This window comes from Carcharodon carcharias, chromosome 28 (genome assembly GCF_017639515.1).
Source record: "Carcharodon carcharias isolate sCarCar2 chromosome 28, sCarCar2.pri, whole genome shotgun sequence".
Lineage (NCBI taxonomy): Eukaryota > Metazoa > Chordata > Chondrichthyes > Lamniformes > Lamnidae > Carcharodon > Carcharodon carcharias.
Window position 1 is genome coordinate 29,439,796 of NC_054494.1, and position 20,515 is coordinate 29,460,310.

At 47.0% G+C, this 20,515-nt stretch overlaps 1 protein-coding gene across 2 annotated transcripts in view; it reads left to right on the top strand.

Annotated features, from left to right (window-relative positions):
* LOC121270745 (wings apart-like protein homolog) overlaps window positions 1–20,515 on the top strand; it is a 168,641-nt gene that overhangs the window by 121,621 nt on the left and 26,505 nt on the right. For both annotated transcript variants that reach the window (XM_041176128.1, XM_041176129.1), the window contains exons 11-13: window positions 116–213; window positions 1,022–1,098; window positions 13,852–14,027. In XM_041176128.1, coding sequence (XP_041032062.1) covers window positions 116–213; window positions 1,022–1,098; window positions 13,852–14,027 — 351 coding nt within the window. The remainder of the gene's footprint in view (window positions 1–115; window positions 214–1,021; window positions 1,099–13,851; window positions 14,028–20,515) is intronic.

The window sequence follows — 20,515 nt, forward strand, 5'->3', positions numbered from 1 at the left end:
CACACACGTCACTTTTGGAGTTGATCCCTTTCTTGTTGCTACTGGCTTATGCTTTAGTTGACCCAGGAGTGCCTAATGTGAGTCCTAACCAACTTCAATCTCTCTGTACCAACAGTAAAAGAATGCGTGGAGCAGTTGGGTGAGAATGAAGAGCAGGACAAACTGGTAGCATCGCTATGGGGTGCAGAGCGCTGTTTACGTGTGCTGGAGAGTGTAAGTGTTACAGAGATCAATAGTACAAATTTTAATTTGTCTCTTGGATGAGGGAGCCACATCTTCACAGCCTGACGAATGTGAAGGCAGACGGGTGGAGGAGTCACCCAGAGCCATCTCAGTTTCTTGTGGTCAGTCGTACAGGCTTGATTAGGCTGCATTCTGATATCATGGGACTACTAACAATATAAATCTGGTTCTCGGCTTCTTGTCATGTGGTGTGCAGCAGTATGCAGCAACACTGCCCCAAAATCTGCTCCAGTTACTGAGTAGAGTAAACAGCTTTATTGAATCTCACATCTAAATGCAATATCCTTGCTCCAGGTCAGGCAAAGTTTACCCAATATCCACACCTTTCTTGGCTAAATAACGTTGTGCTGAACCTTTATGGGTAGAAGGTGTCCTGGTCCTTAAGAGCCAGGGCACCTGACGACTAAGCCTGATGCTTCTTCATAGCACCAGCAGCAACTGAACCCAGTACTGGGGGCAGGGTAAAGCCTATGGGTTGTGCAGGAAAACTTCTAAATGCTTAGGATCAAATTTTGCAGGCTGCATGCCCAATTTAAGAGGAGCAGTGTTCATTTTGTGGGAAATTGTAGCTGTTGATTGCTGTCCCAGCATTCCATTCTGCATCTTCTCGTCGAGCAACCCTTGGTTGAAAAGTTGAATCCTGAGCTTGAATACTGTACATGTGCTTAATGGAGCCCTTGCCAATATTACAAGGTCCCCTTCATCTTCCTTCCACTACAAGTTTGAATGTGCACTGGAGAAAATTAACTGCCTGGCTTAATTTATTTATTTTCATCAGGTTACAGTTCACAATCCAGAAAACCAGGGCTACCTTATAGCGTACAAAGACTCCCAGCTCATCATCTCTTCTGCCAGGTAAGTAACTTTGTATGTTTTGGCAGAAGGGTATCCTTACGACACAAGTTTGTATGGATACTTATAGGGACATGTCATGGAAATAAGGACAAATTGTGTCTTTTTTTGGAGAAAACAGATTTACTTTTGATTTTTGCATTTATTGTAACGTTTACTGCTATGGTAGTTTTTGGACAATCATCAATGGGACAGCAAGACAGATTGGCAAGCAAAAAATACTTGATACAAGACAAAAAGAAATGCTCGCTGTTAATATGTGGTGTGGATGGCCATGCCAACATGAATTCCTGAATCTGCACACAGCAGGCACCTCATATCTGTGAGTTAATGTCCCACCCTAGCCTAGCTGCTAATCCCTTGATTCATTATACATCAGTGAGGCTTTACCTCTTTGTTCAGCCATGTACTTTTCAACCCCAAACCGCAATCTTAGAACGCAAAAGGAGACCATTCAGCCCACTGTGCCAGTGCCAGCTCTTTGAAAGAGCTATTCAATTTGTCCTAGTTCCCAGCCCTTTCCCCTTAGTCCTGTAATTTTTTTCCCTTCAAGTATTTATCCCATTCTCATTTGAAAGTTATTCTTGAATCTGCTTCCAACATCCTTTCAGGCAAGTGCATTCCAGATAATCATAACTCGCTGTGGTTTTTTAAAAAAATGTCCTTGATACGTCTTGTGCTTGTGCCAATTACCTGTGCTCTCTGTTCACTGAGCCTTCTGCCTTCAGAATAGCTTCTTAATTACTATGTGTTTCCATTACAGTTACTGTTCTAGGAAATGTGGCAACCAATTTGTGCGCAGCAAGCTCTCGTAAACAGTAATGTGCCAATGACCGGGTAGTCTGTTTTTCTAATGTTGATTGAAGGCTAAATATTGGTCAGGACACCGGAGTTAACTCCTCTGCCCTTCAAAATAGTGCCGTGGAATTCTGTGACCACCTGAGAGGGCTCAGTTTAACGTTTCATCTGAAAGAGATGTCCATCAATGCAGCACTCCCTCTACTGCACTGAAGTGTCAACCTTGATTTTCATGCCTAAGACCTGGAGTGGGACTTGAACTCAACCTTGAGACCCAGGGACAAGCACATTGCCATCTGAGCCACAGCTCACATGCAAGAATCCCAGATGCTTTTTAATAGCCTTTTCAACTTCTCCTACAGCCTTCAGAGATTTGTGAACATACATCCACAAGTTCCTGGACCCCCTTTAAATTTGATCCATTTAGTTCATATTGCCCTATCTCATTCGTCCTACTAAAGCATCACTTCAGCCTTCTCTGTGATGAATTTCATTGGTTAGGTGTCTGTCCTTTTTACAAGTCTCTGTTCTCTTGATGTCTGTTGTCATCCTCCACACTATTCACTTAATTGAAGTGTCTTCTTATCTACAAACTTTGAAATTATGAAATTGTGTACCCAAGTCCAGGTCAACAAAGTGCAGTAGTCCTAATACCAACTCTGAGGTTCACCATCATGTACTTTGTCAGCAAGAAAAACAACTCTTCAGTTCTCTGTTTTCTATCCCTTAGGTAATTTTGCATCCAGGTTATCATTGCCCCTTTAATCCCATGGGCCTTAATTTTGCTAACAAGTGTATTGGTGCTAATTTGTCCAACACCTTTTGAAAGTCTATATTAACAAAATCAATTACACTAGCCTCAACAACCTCCTCTAAAACTTTATCAAAGAACTCAACAAGTTAGCCTTTACTCTTAACGCATCCAAACTAACTTTCATTTATCAGCCATATCTCTCCAGGTGGCAGTTAACTTTTTCCCAGATTTTTTAGGAACACTGTGTTTCAGTTTTCCCACCACTGACATTCCACTGACTGGCTTATAGTTACCCTTTTTAAACAGTTATTTAACATCTGTAACCCTCCAGTCCTCTGGAACTAACCCCATATTTAAGGAAGAAAGTGGCCAGAGATTGTCATTTCTTCCTTGATCCCCACAGTATCTTCAGGAACATCCCATCTGGATCCGGTAATTTTTCTACTTTCAGCACTGCTGACTTTTTAAGTACCTCCTATTTTTATTCTGCTCAATATTGTTACTGCCTCTCTTATGAGCCTTTGTTTGTCATAAGCCTCAATTTTTCTGTGTTTCCAAATTTAGTTTAAACCATCATCCACAGTACACGTGCATAGGTCCCAGCTCCGAGGTGCTCACCTACTTTCAAGCCCCTCCTGCCCCAGAACTGGTCACATTGCCTCCCTCCTTCACCATTTCCTCAACCATGTGCTGACCTGCTTTACCCTACAATTCCTGTACTCACTGTCTTGCTGTACAGGGAGTAACCTCAAGTTTGGTGCCTCGCAAGTGTTGTGTCCGAGCCTGGAACCTTTAATAGTCTTAGTGGCACCATCAAAGGGCATGATATAGTCTGCATAACACTGGGCTCCATACTCCGAGTGGCATGATACTTGCACTGCTGCTTAAATATTGGGTGTCTGCTTAACACTGTTATTGCCTACACACAAGGTTTAGTATATCCATTAGCTTATTGGAATCAATGATAGAACTAGATTTGGAGTAGTTTCGGCGGGGTGGGGGGGGTGGGGGTGCTTAAAAGAAAGGATAGATGACTGGGACTAAATTTAAAGCTTTTTTCAGAGAGCCAGCACAGATGCAATGGGTTGCATGACCTCCTGTGTTGTAAGTTTCAGTGAAGTTGGAATTTGCTCAATACCAGGAAGCCTGAAACCACACCTGTGCTGCTTGTAATGTTGGTCCTTAATTTCATGTTAACTGGAATTTAATTGAGCTCCTTACTGGAAGTGAGCTTGATGTATAATCACTAAGTTACATGAAAGAGCAGCTTTATTCTTGCGGGTACTGTGGCTAAGCTTCATTAGTAGAGAATTGGCTCTCGATCTGGGCAGAGGGAAAAAAGACAAAATAAGAAAATAAACCAGTAAAGGAGGAAATGAAGCTCATGTTTTGTCTTCTGCGTGGACCAGAGCAAGTGAACCAGGTGTTCAACATTACTGCAGTGCAGTTATTGCAAATCAGAGACTGTCATCAGCTTGTCTGCCCAGCCCTTCCCTTGCTAAATTTTCAATTGTGGTTGAGTGACTTTGCTCCTTTTGGATTAATCCAGTAGGTTTTATGGCGGAGTAAGAAATCTCACCAATGGGGAGTGGGTATTTTTTTTATTTTGTTTTTTTTTTCCTCTGCAATTCACTTTTGTTTTCTAACAAAGTTTTTAAAAATAATCTTCAGTTTGAAGCCTTATGTGAAAGATCTGACTGCTGAGCAGCTAGCCTGAAGTCTGTTCTTGCTGATCTACTGTTAGTGCTGTCTTACTGCCCCTGTCTACTGTGCACTGTGACTTTTTTCAACTGGGATGTTTCTGCTGCCAGCAATTCTCTGATAGACACAGGCAGCTGGCTGATTCTAACTGGCATCAGCAGGTTTGAATTGGCCCAGCCACAATGGAGCATGATTTGTCCATTGCCTTACGTCACTGTTCTCTAGTACCTGACCCCAGTCAGTCATTGAGAGTGCAGTGACAGAAGAACACTTATTTTCTGGTTGCCTAGTTTCTTTTGGTCTGACATCTAGATTAGCAGTCAGCGTGCTCAGTTCCTGTTGCAGATGTGCAATCACTCTTCCACTAATGTGTTTTCCTTAATCCTCGGTCTTTTCTTTCTCTGCCAGCTCCCTGGAAAGAGAAACCTACCCTGGTTGCCTGCCTCTGACCAAGAGGTGGTGCAGTTTGAGCCTAGTGAGCTATGTATTTTCTTCCAGTTCTGCTAGTTTTCTACATTTAACCACTGAGTGGCACTCCATCCAATTGCAGAATAAAACACAACACAGAAATGCGCTCTGCATTCTCTGATGTACTCCTCTGGAAAAAGGAAGTCCGAACCATGCTCACATCTTAAACAGCAACAACAGCAGTCTGTTCTTTAGTGTATTTAGTGTCTTTAATAGCTTCACAGGAGTATTATAAAAGTAATTTTGATACTGAACCATTCGAAGCGATGTTAGAACAGATGGCCAAAAGCTTGGCCGAAGACGTAAATTTTAATGAGCTTTGTAAAAGAGGAAAGGGATGTCGAGAGGATTGGGGAGGGCATTCCAGAGCTTGGGTCCCAGACAGCTGAAGGGACAGCTGCCAATTGTGGAAAAATATAAAACCTTAAGAGCTTGTTCAGATGCACCAAGAATACAGGGCCTGGCCATTTTCATATAACTAACTGTATGACAAAAGATGATCTAAGGTGGAATACACAGAATATAATGGAACCTAGAGAGGCTGAAAGAAGTAACTGAAGAAAACGAAGCACGAAAAGATAAGGATACCATCAACATGAATGTGTAATGGAAACAGATTAAAGAATCTGACAAGGAAGAAGGGGCAAACGGCACAGAGTTTTTAAGCGGAAACTGGATCAAGAAGCCTTGGGCTATGTCTGCAATGTTGCAAAAGATGGAAGAAAGGAAAAAATGGAAGAATGTCAATACTGAAGGCGGCAAGCTGAGATACAGAACAATGAGTTAAGAGAAACAGAAATGGCACGAAAACAGTGGATGAAAGAGCAATATAATGTAGTCAAAGAATTAGATTTACTGGGGAGGGTAGACCTTCTGTATGCAAAAACAAAGGAGACCTGTGGTACTCAGCATAAAGGACTGAAAACAACAGCAATAGAGAGTAAGAAAGGTGTTTTATTAGCAAACCCAATGGAAGAAGCATATTGAACTATATGCAAAGAATTAAAAACCTGAAATGGTTGAGCTGGAAGAGAATAATGTTGACATCAATTTCATTGGGCCAGAAATACTAGAGAGCAACAATAAATTATATAAAAATTGGAAAAGTGGCTGGAATAGATGAAATACCTACAGAGTTGATTAAAAATGTGGGGATGGACTAAGATGTGCAAAAATACTTACATATCAGGAGAATGGCCAGAGGACTTCATGCAGACAATGCTGATCATGCGAAGAAAGAAACCAGTGACATGTTTTGACATCCGTACAATTAACCTGATTGTCCATGCATCGGAGGTTTTGAGAATTGTAGCAGAGTGGATGGGAAGGCACAAAACTACATCAGATGACCAGTTTGGATTCCAGTGAGAAAGAGGGATGAGAGAAGTAATTGGCATTATAAGATTAAGATGAGTGAACACAGTTTAGAGTTTGGACAGGAGTTATGTTTGTTTTGTAGATTTTGAAAAAGCATTCAATCAGGTTGACTGGGTTAAACTCTTGACATTGGAGAGATAGACAGCTCATAAGAAACTGTACATGGGGCAACCAGCAACAAAGAGTGGCCAACCAAGAGTGGTCAGAAGCATGTGTAATTGGAAGAGGAGTTCGACAAGAGAGTTGTTTATCACCAGCCCACTTCAATGTCTATGCAGAAGCAATGATTTTAAAAGTGTTTGAACTCAGAATCTGGTTAAGATTGGGAGAGTGAATGATAACATCAGTTAGATTTGCAGATGACAAAGCACTTGTAGCAAGCACAGAAAAAGGATTCCAAGAACTAGTAGATAGATTAACAGCAGGCACGAACTTTGAAATGAAAGTGAACATTGGCAAAACCATGTAATGCGCATCTCAAAATCGCCAAGAAATATTCATATCTTCATAGAAGTAAGGGAACTTGAACAGGTGCAAGAATTAAGTATTTAGGAGGCATGATTTCTACTAATGAAAGGTGCAAGAAAGAAATAAGAACTAGGATAGCAACGGGAAAAGTTGTATTTAGTCAGAAGAGATGGTTGCTGACCAGAGGGCTGAATAAAACAACTCAAGCAACTTGTAAAGAGCTTGATTTGGAATGTTCTTTTATATGGATGTGAGACTTGGACCTTATGGAAGGAGGAGACTAACTTGCCAAATAACTTTGAAATGTGGATTTGGAGGAGAATGGAAAGAATCAGCTGGACAGAAAAAGCAACAAATGAAGCTGTGTGGTGAGTGAATGAATAAACTTGCTGAATGTAATTTGGAACAGAGACTGGGCAAGGTACACCTTAAGAGGAAATGGGACTAGTTAGAAATGTTATGGACAGAAGATTTCAAGGAAAACTAGGAAGGAAAGAAATATCAATGCTAGATGGCTTGAACATTAAAGGAAGTCATTGGAAAATGAAAAGATTGGCACAGGATTGAGACATGGTGAATACTACAAGCCAAGAGACCTGCCTTCAGGAAGAGCACATAATAATGAGCTGTATTAGATTGCACCAGAATTAATGTTGAGTATCTGAGTATTTTCTGCATTTAATTGGCTGCAATAGACTTTATAAGTTTTAGTATTATTTCTAATTTATAATCAACCCTAAAGTTACACTGGAATGGTACTACTAGGTGAATGTGGTTTGTGTCTCTTTAATAGGGCCGTGGAGTTGTGAAATAAGTAATACTGGGGAAGGCCACTAAAGTAGTTAGTATAAAGGTTTCAAGACACTTTTTGAAACCTTGGTTAGACCGCACAGCAGTGTATATCTTTTGCTGTCCATATTCTAAAAAGGAGCAGAAGAGAAGGTACAAAATAAAATAATTTACAAGATTGGGACCAAAGCACGATTATTCCTAGCAGGAAAGACTGAACAGACTGAGGCTTTTTTCTCTAGATAAAGAAGGCTGAGGGATGACCTGATCAGGATCTTTAAAATTATGGAGGGTTCTGTAAGGTTATTGTAGAAAGATGTTACCACTTGTAGAGGGAATCCGAAACTAGATACAAGTCTGCAATAAATTAGTCAGGAATTCATGAGAAATCTTTTTATTTGGTGGTTAAAATATGGAACTTGCTACCTCAGGGAGGAGTTGAAGCAACTAGCATAGATGTGTTTAAGGGGAAGTTAAATAAGTGCATAAGAAAGGTATAGAAGGTTACACTGAGACAGTGAGTTAAAGTAGGTTGGGAGCAGGTTTGTGGGGCATAAAAAATGGTACAGACTAGTTGGTCCAACTGGCCTTTTTCTGTGTTGTAAAATTCTATGAATAATGAATATACCTAAAGGATAATAAAATTTCACAGCGCTGAAGCAAGTCATTCAGCCCTTTGTGCCTGTGTTAATTGTGTATCAATTGTATTTAATTATACACAAGTCGAGGGCATTAATTGAGGTTTCACTTGAACGCTTGAAAGAGACTGGAGTGGCTGAGTTAGGAGATACATGCTTGTAGTGTTTCATTCAGTAAATATAAGACTGAGTAAAGATTGGTTCCAGTATCACCCTTCACCGACTGGCTTTCTGGAATTGAACGTTTGGACCCATTTTTGAAAGAGCTCTCTGATTAGTCCCACTTCACTGCTCTTTCCCCTTGGCCTTGCAAAATTTTCCCCTTCAAGTATTTACCCCATTCCCTTTTGAAAATTACTATAAGATTATAAAATTATTATAGGATCCTGCGGGAGCTTGACAGGGTGGATACTAAAAGGATGTTTCCCCTTGTGGGAGAGACTAAAACTAAGGGACAAGTTTAAAAATAAGGGGTCTCCCATTTAAGACGGAGATGAGGGGACATTTTTCTGCTGAGGGCCGTGAGTCTTTGGAACCCTTCCCAGAGAGCGATGGAGGCAGGGTCATTGAATTTTTTACGGCAGAAGTAGGTAACAAGGGAATCAACAGTTTTCAGGTATAGGCAGGAATGTGGATTTGGGACCATGATCTTGTTGAATGATGGAGCAGGCTCAAAGGCCTAATTCGTATGTTTGGATGTATTGAGGCTGCTTACAGCATCCTTTCAGGCTGCATTTGGAGAGTGAAATATTTTACTCTGCACCCTTTGAGGTACCACTACATGATAAGAAACCCATGTGAGGCCATTGGTTTGAAATTACTGTCACCATCACTGTTTCATTGAGTCACCTGTGGAAACCTAGAACAGTTTCTTCATGGAGTCAGGTGTATTGGTCACTTTCTAGAGTGAAAAGCAGACTTTTATGTTGATCATTACACTGAAAGTGGTTAAAGCTGAGGCAACATATCTTATAGGACTGAATATCTCTTGGTAAGTTTGATCTCCAGCCTGAAATAATTATTCGTTATTCCCAATCTGAATATTGCTATTTGTCATGCCAGTTGCAAGGAATGAATTTTAGCAGGATGCTTCTCCCAAACCCCGCGGAGCTGCCTGTTAGCTGCTGATGATGTTGCCTTATTGTCACGAAGGCCATGGAGAGGATTCCAACTTTGAAATAAATACAGTAAGGCTGAAGCACATTGGGATAGAATCTTAGGTTTGACACAGCTCTTTTATCTGTTTTCAGAGGCCCCCAGGGATAGAAAGAGCTCCTGGTTTGTTTTGTATTGCACACAATATATTGGCTTGTTTATGAATGCGCTTCTGTCTCTAATCTGATTAGTGGCAAAGTGGAGCTCTCACAGATGCTGGAACAGATCTGACACTGTGAACCCTCCCTTTGCTTTCTATTTCAGAGGCTGTGCCAGTGCCATTTACATTCATAGGGGAACAGCAGGTCAGGAAGGTAGCCAAGAGCCAGTAAATTGGTTAATTATATTCATGTCATGTCTTGGAAATTATTTCAATCTCAAAACAAATGTATTGCTTGATTGTAGTTTTTAAAGTAATTTCACCATGCACGGTATCATTTCATCAACGTTCTTTCTGTGCCCAAATAACTTGGAAAGCACTTTGTTAATTTATCTGCTGGTGTAGATTAACTTCCAAGTGCAGCACTTTCATCTTCTCCTCACCTTGCAATTCTGAAGCCAGGGGGCGTAGGAGGGGGGAGTGTGGCCCTCCCTTTCCAGTAGAGCAGGTCTCAAAGGCAACCTCATTCCTTGTTGGTCAAAGATTTGATTTGATCTTGGTATGGTGGCGATGCTGAGAAGGCTGGCATTGGTGCCCATCCTGGGACCCCTTGAGTTGGTGATGGTGGATCCTCTTGTTGAACCTGCTGCAGTCTGTGATGCTCTCCTCATAGTGTCAGGCAGGGAATTCCAGGATAAGTATGTAATTTTGCAGCGAAGTCCGAGTTGATGGCCTTCTCCTTCATTGCTGAAAGTCACAGGGAAGGGAAGTGAAGGTAAAGAAACCTTGCCCAGTTGCTGCCATGCATCTTGTAGATTGTGTCACTGCTGCCACTGTGCACTTGTGCTAGAAGGAGTGGATATTGAGACTGGTGGTCCTGGATGCCTTTGAGTTTTTTGTTGGAGCTGCATCCATCCAGACAAGTACTTTTTTATTTGTTCACAGGATGTGGGTATCGCTGGCTCGGCCAGCATTTATTACCCATCCCTAGTTGCCCTTAAAAGTGGTGGTGAGCTGCCTTCTTGAGCTGCTGCAGTTCATGTGGTGTAAGTACACCCAGAGTGCTGTCAGGAAGGGAGTTCCAGGATTTTGACCCAGCGACAGTGAAAGAATGGCGATATATTTCCAAGTCAGGATTGTGAGTGGCTTGGGGAACTTGCAAGTGGTGGTGTTCCCATGTGTCTGCTGCCTTTGTCCTTCATGGTGGTAGAGGTCATGCTTGGAAAGTGATGAATATTCCACCATGTTTGTGGCTAGCCTTGTAGATGGAAGACGGGCTTTGAAGAGTCAGAGGAGAGCCACCTGGAGTACTCAGCCTCTGACCTCAGCTTGTAGCCATGATATAGCTGTCGCTGGCCCAGTTCACCAACTGATCAACAGCAACCCCCAAGATTCAGTGATCAAGTTGAGAGAGGATGGCTGTACTTTCTTCTGGAGATGGTCATTACCTGGCACTTAAGATCAGATATAGTTCTCTGCATTCACAGAAACAAACCTGTACTGCAACAGAAATGTATTTGAGCAATTCTAAACTTTTTAAGTTACACAACAGCAGTGGAAAGACTGAAGAAGTTAAGGTTTTACTTAGAGCAGAAAAGGTTAACGAGATGTATTAGGGGTGTTCAAAATTGAGTGGTTTTGATAAAACAGATGAGAAGAAACTGTTTTCACAGGTAGGATGGTTAGTAACCAGAGGGATTTAAGGTAATTAGCAAAAGATGAAAAAAAATGGCACAAGTTGTGATCTGGAATACGCTGCGTGAAAGGACAGTGGAAGCAATTTCAATAGTAACTTTCAAAAGGAAATTGGTTAAATGCTTGGAAAAAAAATGACAAGTTAATGGAGAAAGAGCAGAGGACTAATTGGATAGTTCTTTCAAAGAGCCAGCACAGGCATGGTGGACTTAATGGCCACCTGTGCTGTGTTGTTCTGTGTGTAAGAATGGAATAAGCTACTTTCTATATTGAGATAATACTGTGTGACACATTGGTCACATAGACTACAGTACTTTATGTTTACATGTTTTAACATTTTCAACCCAATTCCCCACCCGTGAATAAAGACCAAACACACATTTGGAGGTGAACAGTATATTGACAGTAATTATGAACTTTGCAATTCTCAATGTGTAGACTAGAGACATTTGAGCTATCACTGAACATGACAAATCCTTGCCGATCTGCAGTAGTAATTTTCAGTTTTTGTTTCTCTCTGCTTCTTCCTTTTGCCTGTCTTGTGCTCTTTACCTTTGTTTCTCTCCTCTTTCTCTCTCATTGTATCCTTCCCTCATTAAGCAATTATCTTGTGTGCTGCCTTTTTTCTTTTGTCAGTGTTTCTGGGCTAAGCCTGTGATCTCTCAAGGAAGTGTGCGGGTTTTAGGTCAGGATACGCGTGCCGTGCTCAATATGGAATTGTTGCCATCTGCTCGGCAGCCAACTGTCACATACCATTAGGCTGATGGTCAGCAGGCATCACAGTTACACTGCTGACTTGTCCTTCAGTCCCTAAGAATTAGGACTAAACTCATTTGAATACAGTCAAGTGATGTCAAGTTAATTTTAGCTTGACTTTTTCATTTGAGGGCAACCTGGTATCTGGGATGGGAAATATTATCAGCCCAGAAATTAGGAATAATTCTTTATTCCATTGGGTGCTTCAACAGGATGTTCACCATTGCTGTTGTTGGCAGGGGTGGTGAAACATTTCCTTTTGCTGAGCGCACACCATTGAACCTGGTCAGGTATGGAATGTCCTGTGTAAGTGCAATACGTTCAAGATCAGCAAACAGAGAATTTTGTCCAACCAAAACTAGAATAGACACCAATAAAATATATAGAGCATAAAAAGCAAGGATGTGTATGATGTATTTTATGCCATAGTGACAACAACCTGGGTTTGGAATGGATCAGGTGATCAGACTTTATACAAGGAGCACTGGTTGTTTTTCCATATAAATGCCACATTTTAAAATGAAACAAAAATGTACCTTGGCTTCCAAAGTGGTCACCACCTCAAATGTCTCCTGCATAGTAAGAGTAAAATTCTAAAACACATCTTTAGCCTCAAACTGGAGCAGATAATGAGATTTTTTTCAGTATATGCAGTCTCTTTAAAAGCACCAGGAATTAAGGATATCTTTAAAAAAAAAGGGCGGAGAGTTTCCGATTTGTGGGAAGTAAGTTGTCTGATCCCCAAATTGTGCAGAAAATATTGTAGGAAAGTTTGCATAGTAAGGAACCATTTTAGCCATCTTGCCACTGTGATTGCATGCTCCATTGGTGAGCCTAACAGAATCTCGGTGTTTGACAGGCTGTGAATTGCTTTTGAAGTTTAGTGACCATTGTGGATACCACATTTATGTCTAATTTTGAAATGTGGCATTTTTATCTGACGGCACCGATTACTACTGTTATAATGTATGATTGCCTGTTCATTTCCAAATCCAGATTGTAACCAAAGTTTTTTTTTAACCTTTATGGCCTAGTCTTTGTGGTTTTATAGGTTTTGTTTAACGATCGGGATGTGATTTCATTCTGTGACTGTCGACAGATGACTGTTGAATCAGCATGTCTTTGCCCTTTGCCGAGAGTCAGAGCATTTAATGTTCCATTGCTGCATTAAGATAAGTGTGTAGATTACTTGGTGCTTCCCCTAGGAAGCAAGTATTCAAAGCAATGCCTGCAGTATTTCAATCCATTACAGTAATTAGGCTGTAACTTAGTAAATCATTTTCAATAATGCAGGGCTTGAAATTGCCAGGGTAAGTTATCTATCTGCTCCACTGTGTGCATGAAATGGATGTATTTAAAGGAAGTGGGCTCAGGTGGTCTGTCTAATTCAACAACCCATTGATCTGTGGGACAAGTTTGAGGAATGATTTGTGGAGCCATGTGAGAGAGATGACGACTTAGTTTTTGTATACATATTGTCAGTCGGTGAGATCTCTTAGCATATTGTCACTAGTTTTCCTTGTTTTAAAGGTTTTAAAATGCAGAAATCTGTTGCATTGTGAACGTGAGAAAGAGGAACTGGGTAGATGTGATTCTTGATAGAAGCACATTGTGAATTCTATGAGTTAGAGAAAAGTTACATGCTGCAGGAGAGTTAGGCAAGGCCACTGTAGTACACCTGTCAGCTTTTGATTGTTGCTGGTCCCCCTATTATCCCAACCATGAGCAGCAGGGTGATACAAAAAGGGAGCAAATGGAAAAATATAAACTTGGTTAAAACGTGGATTTTTACATGTACCAGAAAGGAAGTGTTTACATTTATAAACCCTGACAAAATTGTTTTCTCATTTTTTAACCATTAGATTTAAACATTGTTTTCCAAGTGCTACAGTCTTTACTACAATTCTGAAGTCAGTCAGCAATCGTGTGTGACTGACTGAAATGTAATCTATTTTAGGTTGCATGATTTAAACAGTTTAATGTGAACCAAGCCACAGATCTCCAGATATACCGCCCTCCCTTCTCCTGATGCCTTGTTAAATGTGCTTTACCTGCAGGGCTTTGCGACATTGTGAGCAGCTGATCGCACGATATAACCGGGAAGAAAACAAGGTTTGCATGGCAAACAGCAATTCCCTACCACAGTACAGTGCCTCCAGTCATACTGGCAAAGCGGTTGAGGACTGCATGAGAGCAATCTTTGGAGTCTTGTTAAATTTGACCAATGACAATGGTAAGTTTCTAAATGGAAGAACCATATCTGCTTCCTGCCACATGGTTCAAAATTGAATTAATAATACATGAAATGCTGAGTCTTGAGAACATGATTTGTGGTGAGCAGCCCATGGGCTCCCCTGCTAGACTGTGGTCTGATTAAAATAGAATTGGCATAACATTACACTAGGATAACAGGAACTAAAGGTTATTTGTTCAACTTGTGTTATTTTTCTCCCATGAGTTCTTTGAAGGAAACAATATTTTGTGCACCATTGTACCCTTACCTTAGTGTCTTAGTATGCTGAGTTGAAAATAATTGTAAAATATAGTGGTGCTTTTTAAACTGAGTTGTTACGTAATTAATTCAACTGTTATTGAATAAATATACTCCTTATATTGTGTATCCCCACCCTTACTTTAGGTTCTCAGTGTTTGTTGGGACTTCAAATTGTCAGCAATGTTCAATTGCATTCACAGAATCAGACACTGGAGCACAGAAGGAGGCCATTCAGCCCATCAAGTCCATGGTGGCTCTCTGTAGAGCAAACTAGTCTCTGATTCCCCCACTCTTTATTCCCATAGCCCCCTGCAAGTTTATTTTCTTCGAGTGCCTAGCTCAGCTTCCTTTTGAAATCATTGATTGTCTCTGCTTTTCTGTTCACCTTAACTAAACCTGTCATAATCTTGTACCAATCTATCAAATGTCCCCCTCGAGCTGCTTTGCTCTAAGGAGAACAACCCCAGCTCCACAGCCTAACCCTGTAGCTGAACTCTGTCTTCCCTGGAACCATTCTGGTAAACCTCGTCCACCCTCACATCCTTCCTAGAGCGTGACCAGTACCGGACACAGTACTCCTGTTGTAACTTCCCTGAAGTAGTTGTACTCAATGCCTCTATTTATGAAGTCCAAGATCCAACCTGTTTAGCTTGCTATTCTCTCAATATGTCCTGCTACCAAGGTCCCTCAGTCCCTTTACACTGAAGTACTGTGCCATTAAGTCCATATTGCCCCTCCGTTTTCCTTCTCCCAAAATGTATCACATCACACTTCTGTATATTAAATTCCATCTGCCCGTTCTGCTAGCCTACGTCCTGTTGCAGTCAGTTGGCGATATTCCCACTGTCTGCCACACTTCCAAATTTAGTATCGTTGGCAAATTTTGAAATTCTACTTTATTCCAATAAGCAAGTTATTCATATATACGTACCAAAAAAGCAATGGTCCGAGCACTGACCCTTGGAGAGCACTCTCTCTCTCTCTCTCTCTCTCTCTCTGCTTGACTCTCCGTCTGTGTCACTCCCTCCTCCTTCCCTCTCGCCCTGCTTGTGTGTGTGTCTCTCTCTCACCCTGTCTGTCTGTCTCTCGCCCCCGTCTGTCTCTCGCCCCCGTCTGTCTCTCGCCCCCGTCTGTCTCTCGCCCCCGTCTGTCTCTCGCCCCCGTCTGTCTCTCGCCCCCGTCTGTCTCTCGCCCCCGTCTGTCTCTCGCCCCCGTCTGTCTCTCGCCCCCGTCTGTCTCTCGCCCCCGTCTGTCTCTCGCCCCCGTCTGTCTCTCGCCCCCGTCTGTCTCTCGCCCCCGTCTGTCTCTCGCCCCCGTCTGTCTCTCGCCCCCGTCTGTCTCTCGCCCCCGTCTGTCTCTCGCCCCCGTCTGTCTCTCGCCCCCGTCTGTCTCTCGCCCCCGTCTGTCTCTCGCCCCCGTCTGTCTCTCGCCCCCGTCTGTCTCTCGCCCCCGTCTGTCTCTCGCCCCCGTCTGTCTCTCGCCCCCGTCTGTCTCTCGCCCCCGTCTGTCTCTCGCCCCCGTCTGTCTCTCGCCCCCGTCTGTCTCTCGCCCCCGTCTGTCTCTCGCCCCCGTCTGTCTCTCGCCCCCGTCTGTCTCTCGCCCCCGTCTGTCTCTCGCCCCCGTCTGTCTCTCGCCCCCGTCTGTCTCTCGCCCCCGTCTGTCTCTCGCCCCCGTCTGTCTCTCGCCCCCGTCTGTCTCTCGCCCCCGTCTGTCTCTCGCCCCCGTCTGTCTCTCGCCCCCGTCTGTCTCTCGCCCCCGTCTGTCTCTCGCCCCCGTCTGTCTCTCGCCCCCGTCTGTCTCTCGCCCCCGTCTGTCTCTCGCCCCCGTCTGTCTCTCGCCCCCGTCTGTCTCTCGCCCCCGTCTGTCTCTCGCCCCCGTCTGTCTCTCGCCCACCTCTCTCTCTCTCGCCCCCGTCTGTCTCTCGCCCACCTCTCTCTCTCTCGCCCCCGTCTGTCTCTCTCGCCCCCGTCTGTCTCTCTCTCGCCCCCCCTCTCTCTCTCTCGCCCCCCCTCTCTCTCTCTCGCCCCCCTCTCTCTCTCTCGCCCCCCCTCTCTCTCTCTCGCCCCCCCCCTCTCTCTCTCTCGCCCCCCCTCTCTCTCTCTCGCCCCCCCCCCTCTCTCTCTCGCCCCCCCCCTCTCTCTCTCGCCCCCCCCCTCTCTCTCTCGCCCCCCCCCCCCCCTTCTCGCCCCCCCCCCTCTCTCTCGCCCCCCCCCCCCTCTCTCTCGCCCCCCCCCCTCTCACTCTCGCCCCCCCGTCTGTCTCTCGCCCCCCCGTCTGTCTCTCGCCCCCCCGTCTGTCTCTCGCCCCCCCGTCTGTCTCTCGCCCCCCCGTCTGTCTCTCGCCCCCCCGTCTGTCTCTCGCCCCCCCGTCTGTCTCTCGCCCCCCCGTCTGTCTCTCGCCCCCCCGTCTGTCTCTCGCCCCCCCGTCTGTCTCTCGCCCCCCCCGTCTGTCTCTCGCCCCCCCCGTCTGTCTCTCGCCCCCCCGTCTGTCTCTCGCCCCCCTCTCTCTCGCCCCCCCCCCCCCTCTCTCGCCGCCCCCCCCCCCCCCCCCTCTCTCTCTCGGGGCCCCCCACCCTCTCTCTCGGCCCCCCCCCCTCTCTCTCTGGCGCCCCCCCCCCCTCTCTCTGCACCCCCCCCCTCTCTCTGGCCCCCCCCCCCCCCCCCTCTCTCTGGCCCCCCCCCCCCCCCCCCCCCCTCTCTCTAGCCCCCCCCCCCCCCCCCCCCTCTCTCTGGCCCCCCCCACCCTCTCTCTCTCGGCCCCCCCTCTCTCTCTCGGCCCCCCCTCTCTCTCTCGGCCCCCCCTCTCTCTCTCGGCCCCCCCCTCTCTCTCTCGGCCCCCCCCTCTCTCTCTCGGCCCCCCCTCTCTCTCTCGGCCCCCCCTCTCACTCTCGGCCCCCCCTCTCACTCTCGGCCCCCCCTCTCTCTCTCGGCCCCCCCTCTCTCTCTCGGCCCCCTCTCTCTCTCTCTCTCTCTCTCTCTCTCTCTCTCTCTCGCCCTGTCTGTCTGTCTCGCCCTGTCTGTCTGTCTCTCTGTCTCGCCCTGTCTGTCTCTCTCTCTCTCTCTCGCCCTGTCTCTCTCTCTCTCTCTCGCCCCGTCTGTCTCTCTCTCTCTCTCGCCCCGTCTGTCTCTCTCTCTCTCTCGCCCCGTCTGTCTCTCTCTCGCCCCGTCTGTCTCTCTCTCGCCCCGTCTGTCTCTCTCTCGCCCCGTCTGTCTCTCTCTCGCCCCGTCTGTCTCTCTCTCGCCCCGTCTGTCTCTCTCTCGCCCCGTCTGTCTCTCTCTCGCCCCGTCTGTCTCTCTCTCGCCCCGTCTGTCTCTCTCTCGCCCCGTCTGTCTCTCTCTCGCCCCGTCTGTCTCTCTCTCGCCCCGTCTGTCTCTCTCTCGCCCCGTCTGTCTCTCTCTCGCCCCGTCTGTCTCTCTCTCGCCCCGTCTGTCTCTCTCTCGCCCCGTCTGTCTCTCTCTCGCCCCGTCTGTCTCTCTCTCGCCCCGTCTGTCTCTCTCTCGCCCCGTCTGTCTCTCTCTCGCCCCGTCTGTCTCTCTCTCGCCCCGTCTGTCTCTCTCTCGCCCCGTCTGTCTCTCTCTCGCCCCGTCTGTCTCTCTCTCGCCCCGTCTGTCTCTCTCTCGCCCCGTCTGTCTCTCTCTCGCCCCGTCTGTCTCTCTCTCGCCCCGTCTGTCTCTCTCTCGCCCCGTCTGTCTGTCTCTCTCTCGCCCCGTCTGTCTCTCTCTCTCGCCCTGTCTGTCTGTCTCTCTCGCCCTGTCTCTCTCTCTCTCTCGCCCCGTCTGTCTCTCTCTCTCTCTCGCCCCGTCTCTCTCTCTCTCGCCCCGTCTCTCTCTCTCTCGCCCCGTCTGTCTCTCTCTCGCCCCGTCTGTCTCTCTCTCGCCCCGTCTGTCTCTCTCTCGCCCCGTCTGTCTCTCTCTCGCCCCCGTCTGTCTCTCTCTCTCGCCCTCTATGTGTCTCTCTCTCTCGCCCTCTATGTGTCTCTCTCGCCCTGTCTGTCTGTCTCTCTCGCCCTGTCTGTCTGTCTCTCTCGCCCTGTCTGTCTGTCTCTCTCGCCCTGTCTGTCTGTCTCTCTCGCCCTGTCTGTCTGTCTCTCTCGCCCTGTCTGTCTGTCTCTCTCGCCCTGTCTGTCTGTCTCTCTCGCCCTGTCTGTCTGTCTCTCTCGCCCTGTCTGTCTGTCTCTCTCGCCCTGTCTGTCTGTCTCTCTCGCCCTGTCTGTCTGTCTCTCTCGCCCTGTCTGTCTGTCTCTCTCGCCCTGTCTGTCTGTCTCTCTCGCCCTGTCTGTCTGTCTCTCTCGCCCTGTCTGTCTGTCTCTCTCGCCCTGTCTGTCTGTCTCTCTCGCCCTGTCTGTCTGTCTCTCTCGCCCTGTCTGTCTGTCTCTCTCGCCCTGTCTGTCTGTCTCTCTCGCCCTGTCTGTCTGTCTCTCTCGCCCTGTCTGTCTGTCTCTCTCGCCCTGTCTGTCTGTCTCTCTCGCCCTGTCTGTCTGTCTCTCTCGCCCTGTCTGTCTGTCTCTCTCGCCCTGTCTGTCTGTCTCTCTCGCCCTGTCTGTCTGTCTCTCTCGCCCTGTCTGTCTGTCTCTCTCGCCCTGTCTGTCTGTCTCTCTCGCCCTGTCTGTCTGTCTCTCTCGCCCTGTCTGTCTGTCTGTCTCGCCCTGTCTGTCTGTCTGTCTCGCCCTGTCTGTCTGTCTCTCTCGCCCTGTCTGTCTGTCTGTCTCGCCCTGTCTGTCTGTCTGTCTCGCCCTGTCTGTCTGTCTGTCTCGCCCTGTCTGTCTGTCTGTCTCGCCCTGTCTGTCTGTCTGTCTCGCCCTGTCTGTCTGTCTGTCTCGCCCTGTCTGTCTGTCTGTCTCGCCCTGTCTGTCTGTCTGTCTCGCCCTGTCTGTCTGTCTGTCTCGCCCTGTCTGTCTGTCTGTCTCGCCCTGTCTGTCTGTCTGTCTCGCCCTGTCTGTCTGTCTGTCTCGCCCTGTCTGTCTGTCTGTCTCGCCCTGTCTGTCTGTCTGTCTCGCCCTGTCTGTCTGTCTGTCTCGCCCTGTCTGTCTGTCTGTCTCGCCCTGTCTGTCTGTCTGTCTCGCCCTGTCTGTCTGTCTGTCTCGCCCTGTCTGTCTGTCTGTCTCGCCCTGTCTGTCTGTCTGTCTCGCCCTGTCTGTCTGTCTGTCTCGCCCTGTCTGTCTGTCTCTCTCGCCCTGTCTGTCTGTCTCTCTCGCCCTGTCTGTCTGTCTCTCTCGCCCTGTCTGTCTGTCTCTCTCGCCCTGTCTGTCTGTCTCTCTCGCCCTGTCTGTCTGTCTCTCTCGCCTGTCTGTCTGTCTCTCTCGCCCTGTCTGTCTGTCTCTCTCGCCCTGTCTGTCTGTCTCTCTCGCCCTGTCTGTCTGTCTCTCTCGCCCTGTCTGTCTGTCTCTCTCGCCCTGTCTGTCTGTCTCTCTCTCTCGCCCTGTCTGTCTGTCTCTCTCTCTCTCGCCCTGTCTGTCTGTCTCTCTCTCTCTCGCCCTGTCTGTCTGTCTCTCTCTCTCTCGCCCTGTCTGTCTGTCTCTCTCTCTCTCGCCCTGTCTGTCTGTCTCTCTCTCTCTCGCCCTGTCTGTCTGTCTCTCTCTCTCTCGCCCTGTCTGTCTGTCTCTCTCTCTCTCGCCCTGTCTGTCTGTCTCTCTCTCTCTCGCCCTGTCTGTCTGTCTCTCTCTCTCTCGCCCTGTCTGTCTGTCTCTCTCTCTCTCGCCCTGTCTGTCTGTCTCTCTCTCTCTCGCCCTGTCTGTCTGTCTCTCTCTCTCTCGCCCTGTCTGTCTGTCTCTCTCTCTCTCGCCCTGTCTGTCTGTCTCTCTCTCTCTCTCGCCCTGTCTGTCTGTCTCTCTCTCTCTCTCGCCCTGTCTGTCTGTCTCTCTCTCTCTCGCCCTGTCTGTCTGTCTCTCTCTCTCTCGCCCTGTCTGTCTGTCTCTCTCTCTCTCTCGCCCTGTCTGTCTGTCTCTCTCTCTCTCTCGCCCTGTCTGTCTGTCTCTCTCTCTCTCTCGCCCTGTCTGTCTGTCTCTCTCTCTCTCTCGCCCTGTCTGTCTGTCTCTCTCTCTCTCTCGCCCTGTCTGTCTGTCTCTCTCTCTCTCTCGCCCTGTCTGTCTGTCTCTCTCTCTCTCTCGCCCTGTCTGTCTGTCTCTCTCTCTCTCTCGCCCTGTCTGTCTGTCTCTCTCTCTCTCTCGCCCTGTCTGTCTGTCTCTCTCTCTCTCTCGCCCTGTCTGTCTGTCTCTCTCTCTCTCTCGC